At 32.9% G+C, this 19,142-nt stretch overlaps 1 protein-coding gene and 1 long non-coding RNA gene across 2 annotated transcripts; one reads left to right on the top strand and one right to left on the bottom strand.

Moving 5' to 3' along the window:
* Positions 1-9,986: 9,986 nt before the first annotated feature.
* On the bottom strand, positions 9,987-14,223 carry LOC146921409 (uncharacterized). Its single transcript, XR_015012139.1, has 2 exons — positions 13,995-14,223; positions 9,987-10,461 (listed from the first exon to the last, which is right to left on the bottom strand). It is a non-coding gene; the product is annotated as an uncharacterized LOC146921409 (long non-coding RNA).
* A 1,613-nt stretch (positions 14,224-15,836) lies between these two features.
* On the top strand, positions 15,837-17,227 carry KDR (basic helix-loop-helix (bHLH) DNA-binding superfamily protein). The gene is made up of 2 exons (XM_085714842.1): positions 15,837-16,358; positions 16,786-17,227. Exons 1-2 carry the CDS (start codon positions 16,230-16,232, stop codon positions 16,936-16,938), a joined length of 282 nt encoding a protein of 93 aa, XP_085570968.1. The 5' UTR covers positions 15,837-16,229; the 3' UTR covers positions 16,939-17,227.
* The last annotated feature ends 1,915 nt before the right edge of the window (positions 17,228-19,142 follow it).

Raw genomic sequence — 19,142 nt, 5'->3', positions numbered from 1 at the left:
GCCCATACATATAATATGTAATATCCCTACCACCAACTGAGCTAAACTTACGAGATAATAGTGTTAATTATATTACTATCTAAATTGCATTAATTATTTTAAAAAGAGAGTCATATCCGATATATATAAAATAAATTGAAGACGATAACATATCTCTGATGAGATGGATTTATAAATTGAAGATGATAACAAATCTCTGATGAAATGGATTTGCAATTTAATTCGAAGATAAAGATGCATATGGGAAAGAAATTTTGGATTTCGTAATCCTCCATATGGCTAAAAATGTTGGCGGTTTATATAGTATATAATCTGTATGCCAAGAAACACGCCATGAAAAATCCAAATGCAACATCTAAAATATCCGATACTATTGTCAGTCACCAGTTTCAAGAGATTCATGTTAGGTCATCACTTACAACATCATTAAATATTAAAACCATGATGCCCTAATACTAGTCTGAAATTCAGTTTGTTTAGTCGGTAAGAATTTCACTCATATCATGTAAGAACGTGAGTTCAACTTTCGATGTCAGTCAATAATTTGTTGGTGGATATTCTATAAGTACCTCGATCTTGTTCTTTGATTTTGAGGATTGTTTTGACCTTGTGTTAGTGTTGATTGAAATGGTAAATGTTGAAGAAGTCTAGCACTATCTAGTATTGTAAAGGAAGGGAGGGGTCAAAACTATGTATGAACTCTAAATCTTTGTTGCAAGATGCATCAATAAATAACACTTAGTTTTGAATTTAATTTTCTTATTTTCTATTATATTATTGTCTTAGAGTGTTGTGAGATGTAGTTAGATATTTGCTTTCTAGAATATGGGTGTACTAGGGGATATTGCGATTCGAGAGAAATATCCATGTGTTGTAAAAAAAAAATTACATAATGACCTTAGTTTTTTTCTCCTATTTTAGAGTTTCCATGTTACATACTTTTGTTCTTGATGTGTTCCTTTATTTTTTTTCTATGCGGGTGTTTTCCAACGAGTATCAAAGCTTTGTGGTTACGATGTTGTATGACCTTTCACATCAGAAAAGGCTCTAAGATGAGAGAAATTCTTGTGTGAACCAGGACCAAGATATGAGGTTTGGTCACACATAGAGTTTTTTCTTTCTTTTTTTACTGTTTCCATTTTCTCTCTCTTCTCTCTTCTCTCTCTTCTCTCTTCTCTCTCTTCTCTCTTCTCTCTTTAATTGTGACCAAGAAATGAGGTTTGTTCCTGGTTCACACAAGAGTTTCTCGATGAGAGAAATACTAGTAATGTCTCCCTTGTTAAGGGAAATGATGACATCTTCTGAAAACTGAAAAGTGTGTCCTCACAAAAAAATTAACTGACAAGGGAAAAGGGGAATTATTTCTAGCGGTATATTGTGTGTATATTGATGAAGGGTGTGATATGAAATTATGTCAGTGATTGAAGAATTTCCTTTCAATATGGAAGTCGCAACCTAAATTTTCAACCTCATTTTCGCCACGTAGAAATTCTTGGCATGGTTTAAATCAAATGAAGTATTGTCTTTATGGTGGTGTATGATAGGTCTTTTAACTATGATTTTTATGCAAACAATGGAAGATGATTTATCATATTCAATCAAGGTAGAAATTATTTGTGTTGATTGAAATGATAAATGCAGAAGAGCTCTCACATTGCTTGTTATGATTGTTACGGAATTCCATTCTATTAGCTAATCGTCGAGGCAAGACATCATATATTAGAGAATATAATCGATCAAGGAAATACAGAAGTATATAATCGATCAAGGAAATACATTAGAGAACTAATAAATGAAGCTTAATCTTAGCACAACTGGTTAATTCATAAGTTCAACCCTTTTACTTTGTCCATCTCTACCAAACCATAACTTTTAACACTCAAAATAGTTGGACGGTTCAATTGCCGAGTCTCCGTATGTCACTCATTATAAATCTTTTGTAGTGCTAAATGCAACTCATTAATATAAGAAGGTTGAATTTGTGTGTGTGTGAGAGAGAGAGCAATTTTTGTACATATGAAAGAACAAAATTGTTAATCATGGTTTGGACATTTTTGACGATTTTGGTTTCTAGTTTTATAGAAAAGTCATGTTGGGTACATGGGCGGATCTAGCTTGAAACATGGTGTGGCAGTTGCCACACCAGATTATTGCCCAACAAGGTAATATATAACATAATTTGACAACATTTTCACAAATTAAGGTGCGGCGCAGTGGTAGGATGCCTTTTAACCATTGTCATGTCTGCGGTTCAATTCCCTCTGCCTCCGTTTTTAACTTTTTTTAAGAAGAAAACCATATTTTAACAAGAAAATCATCAAAAAAGTGGTGGATGGGACTCGATGGATGGGACTCGAAGAACATGAGACTTAGAATTGAAACAATCTTACCTTAGCCATTTGGCTGTAGTGTTTTTTCTGTTTAATTTTCTCATTACCAATATATATATCGTATTATAAATTTTTGCCACACCAAATCATCATGTCTAGATCCGCCCCTGGTTGGGTATGAGATTTGGATGTCATGTCAATAAATAATGTCATATGTGCATAAATTTTGAAGAAAATGAGAAAGATACTACCAAATCAAAAGGAGAACATACGTGTGCAAAATACTCAAAACAACAAGAAGTTGGTTACACAATCGTAATATTTAAAAGGTCAAAAGTGCAATTAAGTTTATAATCTTTTATATATATATATATATATATATATACACACACACGAAGAGTTTTGATTTGTTTTAAAAAATATATTATATAGTTTTTGATTTCAATGCATTGGTAATCTATTTTGTCGTTTGCCCAAGCATACCATATACATCAACAACAAAGTACGTGCTAATGTTAGTAGCAGGGGGGAATCGATTTTGAAGCCCGCAAAGACATACATTATAAGATGACACGTGTGACATGTGAATGCTATATACACGTGACATGTGAATGCTATATATAATATAACTAAAAGTTTGGAAATTGGTCATAAATATTTGGACGGTCTATTTAAACACACCCTCATATTTGAGAAAAGATAAAAAAAAAATGACAAAAGAAATAATGTTTATTTATAAAATAGTTAATTGATATGTATTTTTGAAGGTGAGATCAAGTAATGTGTCTAAATACATGTGAAAATGCAATATTTCCTCTTAAAGTTTTGCACTTTCATAGGGAAATATAGGGGAACTATACATAATCCGGCATGGATCAAAGATCCATAATTTGCAACCCAATTTATTTACGTGAATTATGGATACATGTATAGATGGAGACTGGTCAACAATTCCATCTCAAAAAATTTGGAACATGTTTTGAAGCTTTTGAGAATTTCAAGTGAAGACAAAAACCAAAACAACAAATCACTGTTGAATGGATTGCTAGAGAGACAACCAAAACCGGTAACATAGCCACTTGTTTGATGCTCCCAACTTCCAAGTGATGGTTTTGCAGCAGGCTCAAGGGTTATATAAAGTAACATGTTGTTGTTGTTCTAGGATAATCTAAGAGCTTAAGACTATATAGTTTTTGCAAACTTTGTCTTTGTTAAGTTATCATCCATCAATTAATTGATTAAATATTTGAATCTCAAAAAAGATTATAGATGGACAGTATAAACTATATATGGACAGCATAAATCTCTTTGATCATTTATAATCTTGTAACAGTTCTTCCTGACAAAAGATAAACTTAAATTAGTCATTGATGATTATATACGGGTTAAATTAGTTCTTCTATTATAACAAAGTAATGACTGATTTATCCACGGTATAAAAATGTCAAAGATTAATTTAGGTTTTATTTTTGTAAGAGATTGAATTGGACACCAATAATAAATTAGTCCAAGTAGTAAGGGACTTTGATCGGTTAAACAAATGGTTAGGTGTTCGATCATTAACTCTTATGTATGTAGAAAATTTTATTGAAAGAGAAGTATCTATTATATATGTCCTATATAGTCTTCGACAAAGTTTAGTCACCATTGATTATGATGGAAACTTCATATCTATAACATGATATAAAAAGGAAAAAGGACATTGAACCAAATATATATATATATATATATATATATATATATATATATATATATATATATATATATATATAGGGATTTGCTAGAACACACCCACTATTTTTTATGTGGGAGTGTTTTAGCAAGCTACACCTTAAGGTGTATTTAACTACTTTTTAGTTATAACTTGCTAAAACACACCTTCTAAAAAATAAGTGGGTGTATCCTAGCAAATGCCTATAGGAGTTGCTAACATACACCCACTTATTTTTTAGAAGGTGTGTTTTAGCAACATTCACCTTAAGGTGTATTTAACAACTTTTTAGTTATATCTTTGCTAAAACACACCTTAATAAAAACTAGTGGGTGTATCCTAGCAAACCCCATATATATATATATATATATATATATATAGAAAAAGACAACACATATTAATAAAGATTTTATAGTAGTTTATTAGGAGATATGATATTTCGAACTCTCTGACAGAGTCTGAGAATGAAAGTATCAATATGAATATATTCTTTTGTACAAAAGAATATGAACATGTTCTTGTAGTGTGAATATATTAGATTTGAATGGCTTTAGTGTAAGTTCTCTCATTATCACCATTAAATCTTTTTGAAACTTTGTAATTGGTTGTCAGAAGATTATGTCGCCAATTTAATAATTGTTATTATTGATTCATTTATATAAAGGAATACTCTAAGAATTTTTTTCCCTTTCTTTAATCCAAAATTACTCTAGTAATTATTAGGGGGGTTTGTGGCAAAGTTTATATCACTTTTGAGATAAAAAAAATAAAATAATCAGATCTAAAGATAATACAATCTGATCTAGATTTAAAAAGTCAGATCCAATCTGATCTTACATAAATCAATTTAATTTTGAATCGGTTTTGTTATATCGAAATTACAAATTATAATTTTTTTTAAATTAATGTTAATTATATAATAGATGTCTCATGTATAATAGTTGTGTATGGTTTATAGTACTCACCAACAATTTTTTTAACCTAGAATGCATCAACAAATTCAAAGTTCGACGGTGCACTAAAACTTGTATAAATTGGTTTGTTTGATTCATTATCATTCACAAACCTTATCCATTAGAAATTAGTTCTAATCTAGCTGCAATTCATTATACCAGTGGCAACTCGAATTTGTTTAGGATCAATGATGATGTTACACTTTCTGATTTGAAGATCCAAGTGAAATGGTCTTCTCAACAATAGTGATATCATAAAGTTGCTATGTGTTGAGTTTCGCCACCCATTGATTGACCCAAATGGAATTGTCCGATTTAACAAAATGAAACATCAAAACGCCAATGATCTAAGAACCATATTCTCTATATTGGCTCAATATCATTTCAAGGGACTGATCCAATTAGACACTACATTAGTTAGATCAATTCATGATATATATCCAAGAAAGTTTGTTTCGTCCCATGATAGTCAAAAATATCAAGGAGTGTAGGGTTTTACCAGATGAAAAAAGCATGTTATATTGTGATAGAGCTACTAGCTTTTGACTCGTCCATGATATTTATTTGTGTTACTTTCTCTTCGTAATGACTTTTGATTTCTCACCTTACAAAAATATTAACAAAAATTATATCTTTAATTTTAGTCTTTCAATTTGATGTTATTTGGTATGATCCCTCCTATCAGTCAGCTTGGCGACAGGGATTTACCTCTTTAGCCTACATCATTTGCCAAAAAGGCCGAAATTGTTAGGTCGGACGTCATGACCGGGGTTCGAACCCCGGTACATCCACTTTATTTGTGTGAGTTTATGATGACTTTGTCATCTCGTCTATCTAAAAAAATACATAATAAATAATAAAGATTAACTTTTTCAATTTACCTCTTAACTATCTTGGAAATTTTTTTTTTTTTAAGAAACCATCTTGGGTTTTTCTATTGTAATTTTAGCTAGAAACCATTCATCAAAGGAACGTCATTTTTATTTTTTACAAGATCAAAGGAACATCATATTGGCTTTTTTTTTTAATTCGTATCATACAGGTTTTTTTAACAAGCTAGGAGCTCTTAAGCATTAAACTAGATGAAATATATCTCCAAATGGTACCCCTAACTTCAAAAAAATCATTTGTTGAGGCTCCCTCAATTTATTAAAACAGCAAAAAAATAAGAGGAATACCAAAAGCCTATTTAAAAATTAAGGACCAGCCTTCCTAAAGTGGGTGTTATAACATATTGTTCTCCTCTTTCAAAAAAAAAATAAAAAAAAATAACCTATTGTTCGCCTAGTTAGCTGAACTTTACTCCATCCGTTTCAAAATACATGTCCAATTTTTGCAATATGCACTATTCACTTGACTTACTTTGACCATACTTTTTAACTAATGTATAAATACAAATATTAGCATGTACTCCCTCCGGTCCTAAATATAAGAGAATAATCTTTTTTTAGGTTCATTGAATAATTTATGCATCTAGACTATAATATGAACTAAATACATCATTTATTCAATGAACTTGAAAAAAGAATCTTCTCTTATATGTAGGACCGGAGGGAGTAAGATGTTGTTTGATTTGTCTCGACAAATATTTTCAAAATATTAAATTTTTATAATTTTTTACTTTAGATAATTAAAGATATTAATGGTCAATTGTGCATTGACATATGTGAAGTGATTGACTTGGACATGTATTTTGAAACGGAGGGAGTAATTTATTTTTTCTATTTATATAAAAGGGGTGAAAGGAGCATCTCCAAAGTAGAACTGTCTTTAATTTCTGCATCATCATATCAGCAAACTCTTTAGACTTATCTTCCTCCACCATATAACACCAAAGCTTCTCAAGAATTTGAATATATATTATGTGTGTTTTCCATTTCAACACTGGCGACTGAAATAATTAGAATATCTTGACTAGCATTTGCATTATCAACAATATCATTAAGTATATTTTCACCATTTGGGACTGCTTCATTTATGTTACCAACATTGATATTTGTATTAGTATCTATATTGGGAATAGCCTAGGAATAATGACAGGTATATGCATTAATATTTGCAATAGAATATATCACCAACAAAGATTTCTGCACTAGAGGTAAAATCACAATGAACCACTTGTGCTCTGGGATCACAAGTTGCAACACTTAGCTTGTATTACCATATGCTAGTTCAAATAAATAGTTATTGGTTATAATAATGTTAAAGAGAGTTTTATCAACAAAAAAAATGTTTCGAGTTAATCTCACACTATTATCGTAAAGAGTAGTGATATATGTACAACTCTTTGGTACAACTTTAATGACAACTTTGGTTTTCTCTCATTTGATTGGTCAAAAACAATAGAGAGAGAAAGAAAAAGGAAAAGAGAGGATAAGAAGATAATATGAGTATGAAAGAGAAAGCTGTCAAAAAATTATTAAAAAATGGTTGTACAAATATCATTTCTCTATCGTAAACTACTCATGCAGATACAACCTATAACTTGGAACCGGCTCCTTCTATAGGACTGACCAAAGTTGTCTGACACCCCTTTTTCTACAAATAAACAATTGTGATTATTCAGATCTTTGATATCAAGTAATTCCATAAAATGGTCAAACAAGAATAGAAATCTACAAATTTTTTATGAATTCTATAAAATAATAAGGTTTAAATATGTTTTTGCTCTATAAATATATCAACTTTTCATTTTGGTCTTCTTAAAATTTTTCTTTGAGTTTTACTCCCTCAAAAGTTTTCAATCACCACTTTTCCTTCCTACTTTTATGTCAACTCATGTGTAACTTTCATATTTTAGAATGGAAATTTTCTGCAATGTTTATAACATTATAAATAATTCTCTAAAACAAAATTAGAATTTTTTAACATAAATATGAATTAAATTTGAACTTTATTATGTTTTTGGCGCTTAAAATTCATTTTTAATTCATGTTTTGTTAAAAAATTCTAATTCTTTTTGGGAGAGATTCTTATAATGTTATAAACATTGCTGTAAATTTTCATTCAAAATTATGAAGGATAAATATGAGTTGACTTAAAAATAGGAACCAAAAGTGATGATGATTTTTTTTGGGACTAAAAGTTGAATAAATTTTTAAAGAGACTAAAACGAAAATTTGATATATTTACAAGGACGAAAAGTTGCTTATTGAAGAAAAAAAACTATTTAAGAACATTTTTATTTGTAGATGGATCCAGGATTTTTGAATAGTGAGGGCACCATATATAAAAATTTGTAGTATTAATAATTCTCCTCTACAATATTCTCATAATATCAATAAAAATATTTTTCTCTATGTAAATAACTGAACAACCATCCCTCAAAAAAAAAAAAACTGAACAACCATTTAATTGATCATCTCTCATTCGATTTCGCATCCGATTCTTGACAATATTTATATTATCAAAAAAGAATTTGAGATATATGATGATATGTGTGGGTCAAGAGAGAAATGATTTGTGAGAAGTGTAGACTATGTAGTCAAAATGTCAACTATTGGTACATTACTACTAAAAAAAGGTTTCTAAATTTTTTTTAAGCACATGCCCACACATCCAACAACATAGATCCGTCCCTAAGGAGTAGCTAGTTAATTTTTTTTAGGGGAATTAGTCACTTTAGTCCCTGAATGGGGAACGATTCGTCAATTTAGTCCCTGAATGCAGATAAATTGCAAAATAGTCCCTGAATGTAGACTTTGTTAGTCAATTTAGTCCTTGAATGCAGACTCTGTTAGTCAATTTAGTCCCTGAATGTAGACTTCGTTAGTCACTTTAGTCCCTGAAATTGACCATGCAGGGACTGTTTTGCATATTATCTGCATTCAGGGACTAAATTGACGAATCGTTCCCCATTCAGGGACTAAAGTGACTAATTCCCCTTTTTTTTATTTAAGGAAAATTGCGTCTATGCGGTTCTTTATGTTTGATTTTTTTTTTTTTTTGAATTAGTCATTATGTTAGATTCTATTTGTCATGTTAGTCTAATTTTTAACAAAGTTAGGTTTATAAAAAAAAACACTTGTGATGTTTTAATATTTAGATAATTCATGTAAATATGTCAGATTTGTCCCTTCATTTCTCACTTCATTTCTTCTTTAAATTATATTCTCAAACCAAAAAATGTAGATCCAAAGAACAATGATTTAAACTCATAATATCAAAACATTGGTTTGTTCATCTTTAAGGTGAGGCGTAATGAATGAGTAGTTGAATAACGTAAAATAAAATTTTGTAGTCGTACAATTATAAAATATAATACAATGGTTTATATTAATTCAAAAAAAAAAAATAAAGTTTAAAAGACTAATTTGAGAAAATGATCAAACCATAAACATTAATCTCTATGTTTTTTAATTTATTTGAATAAAAACGGGAAAAGAAATACTCCTATTTGAGCTAGTTGATTGTTTCACATAAGTCAATACACAATTTTTACACATATCTTTAATTACTTATTAGCAAAAATTATAAAATTTTGTTATTTTAAAAATATTCATTAAGACAAATTGAATAATATCGTATATTCTATCATTTATCTTTATATATTAGTAAATAACAAAATTCATGGATAAAATAGGGTATCATTTATTCAAAAAAAGGGAAAGGCGGTTTTGCGGTTAGGAGATTGAAAGAGTTTATGGTATTGGGTTTTAAGAAAATTGCTGTTCACACATTAGAGAAGGCTGGGACACACATGCAAAATACGCTTTTGCCCCCTCGGCAGTTAACTGCCGAGGAATTTGAAATCCGGCTGCAGTTAACTGCCGAGGAATTCCTCGGTAGTTAACTACCGAGGAAAGCATTTATGCAGACAGCAGGTTCTGCATTAATGCTAAGCATTTCCAAGCCATTTTTCGGCCAGTTTTTACCTGTAATTTTACCAGAGCATTTCCATATGCAATTCAAATTATACAACAATGAAACTCGGTCATAAACAAGAAAAATACAATATCTTTTACATATGTCCATAATTAAATCAAACCGACATTTGGTTCAAACCACACAAAAGTTTGAAATTCATCAAAACGGAACATAGTGTCCATAATCAAACAACACATTACAAGTCATTACACATCATTACACATCATTAAATTAAATCCCTACTTACATTCATTACAATTGCATATGGAACGAACATATATATATAATACATTATTTTCCACCATATTCCTAAACATAAATCCGACGTCGCTATCGTCTTTAATAAGCCAAGGCATATAGCTTGCCGTTTTCCATGTGAATTCATCTCTATCTTCTCCTAGGTCTATCATTGGCATTAGAGCAGACAAGTGACGTGTATATTGATTTTCACCAAGATGCTCAAAATAAGTGTTAAGTTGTGTCTTCAAATCATCAATAGAGTCCGTCGGTGTTATCATAACCTTAACCGTCTTTTTAAACGCGCAATACCTAACACGCCCTTCAATTCTTGCAACCTCTGACATGTTTCACTTGACAAAAGCTTTAACAAAATAATCATAGATTAGAACAAAATTAAATGGAATGTAATAACGAATAAATCAAATGTGCAAACATTAATAAGCTATAAATAAGTATTGCACTAGTTTCAAGTCAATAAAAGTCATGTTATCATATATATCAATATAAATTACATAATGTTACTTATATATTGGCCACAAAAAATTGGCATTACAATTTTGACCCCAAAATATACGTCGGTGTAATTTCTACCAAAAAAAAAGGACTAACACCGACAAAAAAATCCCTTGTTAATTGCCAAGTGATTGGAGAAGATCAAGTGACATAAAATCTTCCTCATCTTCCGCAATAACTTCAAATTGTTGCTTTGGTTTTTCGGGAGTGTCCAACAAAATAGGCGCCGCTTTGTTTGATTCCTTTTGTGGTTTTGGCGGTTTGTTTCCACTTTCAATAGCCATGAGCTTTCGGAACAACTCATGTTGATCCAAATACTCATCTTCCCAAGTCACCGCATCTTGTTTCTTGTGATTGTGCCACTCCGTAGATGATGGAGGTAGTGGACAACCATTCCTCAAGTAAATAAGCACAAAGTGATTAGGAATTACCCCAAGGCACATGATGGGAGTTTTTTGCTTGCCCGGCGGTGGTGGCCCTCTTAGTGGGAAAAAAGATTCTGAGTTACCAACTTCAAGATTTGTCAACACAACCACACACCTTTTGTAATAATTGGCAACAATGTGCCCCATGTCCGGAAAAGTCAACCACTTATCAACAAGATGTGCACAACTTTTTGTATTTGCGGGAGGATGTAAGCCATTTAAAATGTAGTTATAACGATCCTCACCCGCAAATACTTCAACATAATCATCTCTATGATCTTTCAATTCTTGAATAAGATGTGTACGAATCATGAGATGATTTTGTTCGGTTAAGCCCATGAACTCGGCTATAGCCCGGAATCCACAATGTCCATCGCCAATAACATCCACCACTTTTTCAATAAATGGAAGCATGAAGCGTGGCATATAATCAATAGGCCTCATAACCGGGATAGCCTTAGGCTTTGGATACCGAGAAGGTGGTGGAAGTGGGGAAATTGGTGCTTTACCAAGACGAGCACCTTTTTTCCTTTTATATGATGATGTTGTTGGTGATGGTGACGGTTGACTATCCGGATTTTGGGAATCAACAACCTCCCAAGAAGAAGGGATCCGGCTAGTGGATGTAATTCTTCCTTTAGACCTCGCAATGTCCACTTTTTTCTTGGCTCCCTTGGTTGTTGCTTTTTGTGGTGGTGGAAACATCATGGTGGTTTCAGGAAATGCCAATTGCCGCAAAGCCTCCTTGACTTCAAGCTTCATTTGGAAAGGGAGTTTCTTGAGACGTTCTACAATACCCTTCAACTCATCATCCACCGAAAAACCAAGTTCATTACTTTCTTCTCCCATGCGTAACCTTTGCCAATGGTGGTGTATCTCATCCAATAAAATTGGCTTTTCTTCAAGGAGTTTAGTTGCAATTTCGCATGCACATGGTAAGCCATAAGATGTCCTTTGAACACAACCACAAATTTCTTTGTTCATGCACAACGTTTCCCTACAACGTGACTCTTTCATAGCAATGTTGTCCAAAGCATATCTAGACACATGACCACCTAAGCCGGAGTACAAAGTGACATCTTTGAATCTATGTTCCAACACGGTAACGCTTTGACCAAAGGCTGTTTGTATCGCAGTGTGTTGAAGCAACAACATGTTATGTATTTTCTCCCAACAAGTACCCAAATCACCCACACTATTGTCTAAATATTTCTTCACCAAAGCATGAGCCGATTCTACCCTATTGGTGGATCTACAACCAAGATGCAACACACGGTCTGTCCATACCCTCACTATTTTCTCCTTCACTTCATTCAAGGTGGTCATGGCATAGGCTAGGAAAGGTGGGAAATCACTACAAGCATCTTGGAACTCCACTAATGCATTTGCATATAACTCTTGAGTGGACGATTCAACCATATCTTTCCATGCCCTCATGATCTTCTTGACAACATCGCGATTACTCACCTCTTTCCCATCCTTTTTTCCCATAGGATATTTACAATCTAAGACGCACCTTTGTTTAACATTTGCTTGCACATGAAAGTAACAATTCATACCATAACTTTTCGGGAAAACAATTCCAACCGCTTTCATCAAAGACCCATCTCTGTCGGTAACAATCACCTTAGGCATATTCATCTTTGAAGTAAGAAGTTTACGCAACATTTTTAAAACCCAAACAAAGTTTTCCTCTTTCTCATGCATCAAGAATCCAAACCCAACCGAATATGTCAAATCGGTCGAAGTTACCCCAACTACCTCAAACATTGGCATCTTATACAAGTTGGTTTTGTAGGTGGAGTCCATAACCAAAACCGTTGGAAAATTGTTAAACAACTTAACGGATGTTGGATGAGCCCAAAAGATATCTTCGATTGTATTACTTTCACCATGTGTTCTTGAGTAATAAGTATAGTTGTGCTCCTCCAACTTCGAGATTAGATATTGCAACGGCTTCTTGTCACCTCTATTTGCCTTCCATATTTTTTGACGTTCATTGTACACTTGCTTCACATTTGTCATGCAATGTGGTCTTTTGTTCTTCAAGTGTATCAAAATATTTCTTGGAAGCACCTTGCTCTTGGTCAAGTCATGTACAATCTTCTTGTCATCCTCCTTTAATCTACCGGCAAGAATGTGTCCTTCTAAAGCCGGCTCCATCGCATGGTTGTGAACTCCATTAAGAATGTTCAATCCCCATTCCTTTGTTTGCGTACTTTGATATCCACTAATCATGAACAAGCACCCGCATTTTCTTGAGCCCGTTGTCGCATGCTTCGGTTTTTTTTTAGGCACTTTGTGAGCTCCACTCCTTTCACACACTAGGCGCAATATTGGATGGATCAAGCTTGATCTTTGTGTAACAATTGTAAATCCCGCCTTGTTTGCTTGACAACGTACCCACCCAAGCAATTCTTCTCTATCTTGAAACTTAATGTCGTCAGAAAAAAACCTAGCCGTGTCAACTTCGTGGGCTTGAAGTGGGACGACACCGGGGCTAACATATTTAGAAGCTTCAACATGGACGGAAGCTCCATCAATGTTTGGTTTGACTTCAACCTTAGGCGGTTTGACATCTCCGGAAATTTGGACAAAATTACGTTTTGTCTCTCCCGAAACATCTTCCGCGTTCTCGGTCATTACTATAATTAAACAACACAAAAATATAAATTAACAACTTACTAATGCATAAACATCAATGTCATAATGAACCAAAACAAAAAAAAACAAAAAAAAAAAATTGAAAAAATGGCAGTAGCTGCCATTTTTTCGTCCTGAAAATTTTTCCCAAGAGTTCCTCGGTAGTTAACTACCGAGGTTTTCCTCGGTAGTAAGGTACCGAGGATTTCCTCGGCAGTAAACTGCCGATATTCCCCATGACAGTGTTACGTAGCTGAAGTTGTAAAACTACCCTGACATATCCAAAAAATAAACCGAATAAAATGCACAATACCTGTTTTTTTACGTCAAAAGTGTGTTGAATCATCCTATGCTTGATGCTTGAATCATTTTGGAGCAAGATTTGATGAAAAAAAATTTAGAATTTTGGGGTGGATTGGAGTGGTATGAAGGTGATGAGAAAATAGTGTGTAGGGGGAGCAGGTTTCCTGTTTCATCTGAAGAAACATAATCCTCGGCAGTTAACTACCGAGGAATTCCTCGGCAGTTAACTGCAGCCGGATTTCAAATTACTCGGCAGTTAACTGCCGAGGGGGCAAAAAGGTCATTTACATGTGTGTCCCAGCCATATGGTATGTGTCAACAGCAAATTTCGGGTTTTAATTGCTTGGTACGGTGGGAGGGTGGTGCATTTGACATAGTGAAGGAAGTGGATATGTGTGGTGGTAGAATAGTAATAGGATGAGAGTGGGAACTAGTGTGGGGGTGGGGAGTTGGTTGATTGATAATATAAGGGCGTGTAGTGGGAGGTGGGTTTTAAACATTGGTTTGGAGGAACCCGTGGATGGAAGGGAGTCGGTTATGTGATAGGTTTAACAAATTGTATGTTTTAGCAGAGAATAAAATGGCGACGGTGGCTAATATGCATTTTTTAGGTGGGGTGAGGATGCCGAGGCATGGAGGTGGCGTAGGCGTCTCTTTGCATGGGAGGAAGCACATGTGGGGGGATTTGTGAGCTAGTAACTTCTATTGTTTTGCAAGATGCTGAGGAGAATAAGTGGATTTGGTTGTTACATTCATCCAAACAATATTCTGCGAGTAGTAATGTTGATGTATAGGAGGATCCAGTATGACTGAAGATATGAATCATTCATACATCAGATGCAATGATTTTGGCAGACTATGGTCTTTGGTTGCAAATTTGTTAGGTGTTGAATTCGTGGGACACAACTTATTTTTTGACCATTGAATGCAATTTGTTGTTTTAGGTGGTTTTTCGAAAAGAGATTGTCTTTCTTTGAATATTGTTTGGTTTTGAATGGTATGGACAATTAGGAAACACAATTGCCATATTTTGCAGCGCAAGGATAAAAATATACAAACTTTAACCAAGAAGATTAAACTTCAGATTTATTGGTGGTTGAAATCAAAATCCATTACTTTTGATCTTAAATACTCCCTCCGTCCCATATTACTTGACTTATTTAAAATATTTGCACTATTCATTTAACATGCTTTGACTCTATTTTTCTACTAATATAAAAAAACAAAATATAGCATATAAGATGTTGTTAGATTCGTCTCGATTAATATTTTCAAAATATCAAATTTTCGTAATTTTTTCTACTAGATTATTAAAGAAATTTAAGTTTAAAATTGTGCATTGGCATACGTGACAGAGTCAACTAGGTCAAGTAATATGAGACGGAGGGAGTACCATGTTTGGAGGCTTCATCCTCGCCAATACTAGTTATATATCATCTCTTAGAAGCTTTGCTTTTCATGTTTTACGTTGTTACATAACTGTTATTGATTGATTGTATCTCGTTGTGATTTTTCCGACACGTATTATGCTAAAAAGATTTTTCTTTAATGACAATCAATTTTCACATGTTAAAAAAATATGATCAAAATATATTATATCAATAACATTGAGACATATAATAAAAGAGTATCGGTCACTTTGGACCGGAGGAAGTATAAATGAATATGAATAATGAATGATTAAAATTAAATAATGAGAAGGGGAAGTAGTAGTAAGATAACATGGGGTTGCGTGGTGTGACTGACACAAAGAGGTCCCACATCGTAGGCCGATAAACAAGCACAATTTTCTTAAGCCACTTGAACACTAACCCCAGTTAGGGGACACATTCAGAAAGGACAGTATGGCCTAATCTCTCCCTCTCTCCCTCTCTCCCCTCTCCCATTTCAATTCTCTCTATTAATAACACCCATAGCCCACTTCTTTCTCCCATGCACTTGTCCTCTTCAATTCAACAATTCAACCCACTCCTCTTCACTCTCTTCTCCAAATTTAATTTTATTATCATACCTTAGCAACATTACAAAAAACACATAACCACTTTTATTTATTTCTCTCTTAATAAATACTATTCCCTTACTCCATACTCATTTCACATAACTTCTCTTCACTTTCTTCTTCCTTCTCTGACAACCAACCAACTTCATTTCCTCTCTTTCTCTTTATTTATTTTCTTGTATCACAAATTAATATTTCTGACATATAGTTACTATACACATTACCACTACCTCCTTAATTATAACAATGTCTAGCAGAAGATCTCGTTCCAGACAATCCGGTGGTTCCTCTGAGATCACTGATGCTCAAATCACTGATCTCATTTCCAAGTTACAACAACTTATCCCCGAACTTCGCGCTAGCCGCTCCAACAAGGTATTTATTTTTCTAAATATCGTTGTCTTCGTTCTTTAAACTGTCTGCAATTGTACGCAGATGATACTTAATTTATAAAAAATAAAATTATATTTTACTTATAAAACTTTTCCTTCATACACACTCTCACAAATTCCCAAGTCATCATTCACATGCACAATATAAGAATGATACAATGCACATATTGTGTGGACATTGTTAGTTTTGGTAGATAAACAATGTTTATTATGACTCTTCCTCAATTCTTTGCCACAACTTGTGTATTGTATTGTATTGTATTGTACTCATTTACTAATCATGCATTAATTACTAGCTTGTAGCTAGTTGCAACATGCAAGTGGGTGGTGTATAAAACTAAAAAAAGAATTAATTAAACTTTGACTCTAATAAAATTTATTAATTTGTATTTTTTTTTATGGTCTTATAGGTTTCAGCTACTAAGGTATTGCAAGAGACTTGCAACTACATAAAAAACTTGCATAGAGAGGTTGATGATTTAAGTGACCGATTGTCACAACTTTTGGCTTCTACAGATTCCAACAGTGCTCAAGCAGCTATTATTAGGAGCTTACTTATGTAATAGTGTCTAGTTATATATATATTTATAACTACTACTACTCTTGCATTTGTTTGTCGTGTGCATGTCCTTGTCTCACTTTATTGTTATTCTCTTATCTGTGTAGGGTTTAATTTGGTTTGTAGACCAAGGCAAAAGGGCTTACTATATTATACCTTTGTTAGTCCTTGATTAATTAGTTTAATTTTATGTGACACTTAATTTGTAGTGAGATTATGATTATGATTATGATGATATGATGATGAGCTTCTATAGCTATAAATAAAATGGACTACATCTTGATTAGTTCAAATTATGAATATATGTGTATGAATGATTTTCAAATTTTCAAATTTGGAGGCAGCAATATTTGGATTTGATCTTAGTAATTTAACTAATGAGAGAAACTTTTTGCGGTTTTTTGTGAGGGTCCATTCAAAGGGTCAAGCTTTGAAGTTGACAGTGCCAATTACATGTGACATTACCCCACATGCCATTTTCGGTTATTTGCTCTTGCCAACCCGTGATATTGATGTTGTCAATAGGACCACAATATAAAATAACTAACTCATGATCCAACCATATGATATTTGGCAACATACATTTATGTATCCATCTAATATCTATATATGTAGTTGCATTTCTATGTACAAATATGTATACGGATAATCACAAAGTATCTATTTATTGTTCCCAATTACATAAAGAAAAAATAGTAAAGTAGAAAAGAAAAGAAAAATATCTATGTTATACCAAATATTTATCGTTCCTAAATACAACGTTCAAATTCTAACTACATTACATGTCCTTATTTAATGTTTGTGCTATGAATATATTTACCTCCCGTCAAGGACTTCTATCGATATAAGAAACTGGCGCGTTTTAGCACCAGTTAGAGAGTGTCGTTATAAATAAAAAATTAGACACTAAAATCAATTTAGCGTCTTGTTAGCAAGAAAAACAGTGACGACAATAAAAACCTGGAAGCTTTGTTTTTCGGTGAAATATAAGTTCTAAATTTTTATTTTTGTTTTTGCTTTATATCAATAAAAATAAAACTTTAATAAAAAAATGAACAAGAGGTACTCAATTATATTTTTTTTTAAGTAGCAAAATATAATATAGTAGTTAAGTCTTGAGCACTTGGACTAGGGTAGTCCAATCAAACACAGGGAAGTATCAATAAAAAAAAACACCAATAATCCCCATTGGACTAGGGTAGTCCAATAGATGCATTCCAAGGGATCCATAGACACTCATAAAAAAGACATTGCCTTGACTTTTTTCATATCCAAAAAATATTTCCAAAACATGTCAGTCTCCAAGTTTGAGAATATCAGACATACTTTTTTCAAAAACTTTTATCATATGAAATGTATTGAACTCTCAAATCAGAGTGAAATGTAAAGATTTGATTTGGTCAATGGAAGGTTCTTATTTATAGAGTAGTTAAGTTCTTTCATTACAAAGTGTACATTATTCTTAATTGGATCAATACCTCACAACTGAATCCTAGCAACTTCTAACAGTTTGTACCTGACAATTGCTGATGTGGCAGAATCAGTTAGCTTCCATTGAAAGTTACCACCTCCGTTCCTTTTTATAAGATAAAATGGGTCAAGAAAAATTGGTGTATCTGTTATGTATTTTGAACCAGATACATAAAATCTTGTTGACCAATATGTCTCTTATAAAAAGGACCAGAGGTAATACTTGCAAATCAAGTAACTTCTTTTTCGTAAGGAATAGTTTGGGATCAAGAGATTTGGTGAAAAAATCAGCAGCTTGTTCATTGGTTGAAATTGAGAGCAATCTAAGGATTCATTCTCGCACTTTATTGCGAACAAAATGAAAATCTATCTCAAGGTGCTTGGTATTTTCATGAAATACTTGGTTAGCAGTACTATGTAAGGAGCATCAATTATTATAATAAAAACCAAGAATTCAGGAACAATGCACTTTAAAATTATCAAGTAAGTAAATGAGATATAGTAGTTCACATGCAGCAGCTAAGAGGCTTGATATTGAGCTTTACAAGATGATATTGAGACTGTGTTAAGGAGCCAAGAAAGAAACATAAACCAGTAATGGGTCTTCGAGTGTTAACACCATCAGCCCAATCTGCATCAGTGAAACCCAAAAGTTGAAGAGAGTAAAACTTGTGGAAGAATAGTCATTTTCCTATAGGCTATTTTTGAGATTAAGTATTCTACAAGTAGCATGATAAT

Source organism: Medicago sativa, chromosome 5 (genome assembly GCF_051527215.1).
Source record: "Medicago sativa cultivar Bolivia chromosome 5, Bolivia_mono, whole genome shotgun sequence".
NCBI classification, from domain to species: Eukaryota; Viridiplantae; Streptophyta; class Magnoliopsida; order Fabales; family Fabaceae; genus Medicago; species Medicago sativa.
This window is presented reverse-complemented; position numbering and strand designations above follow the sequence as displayed.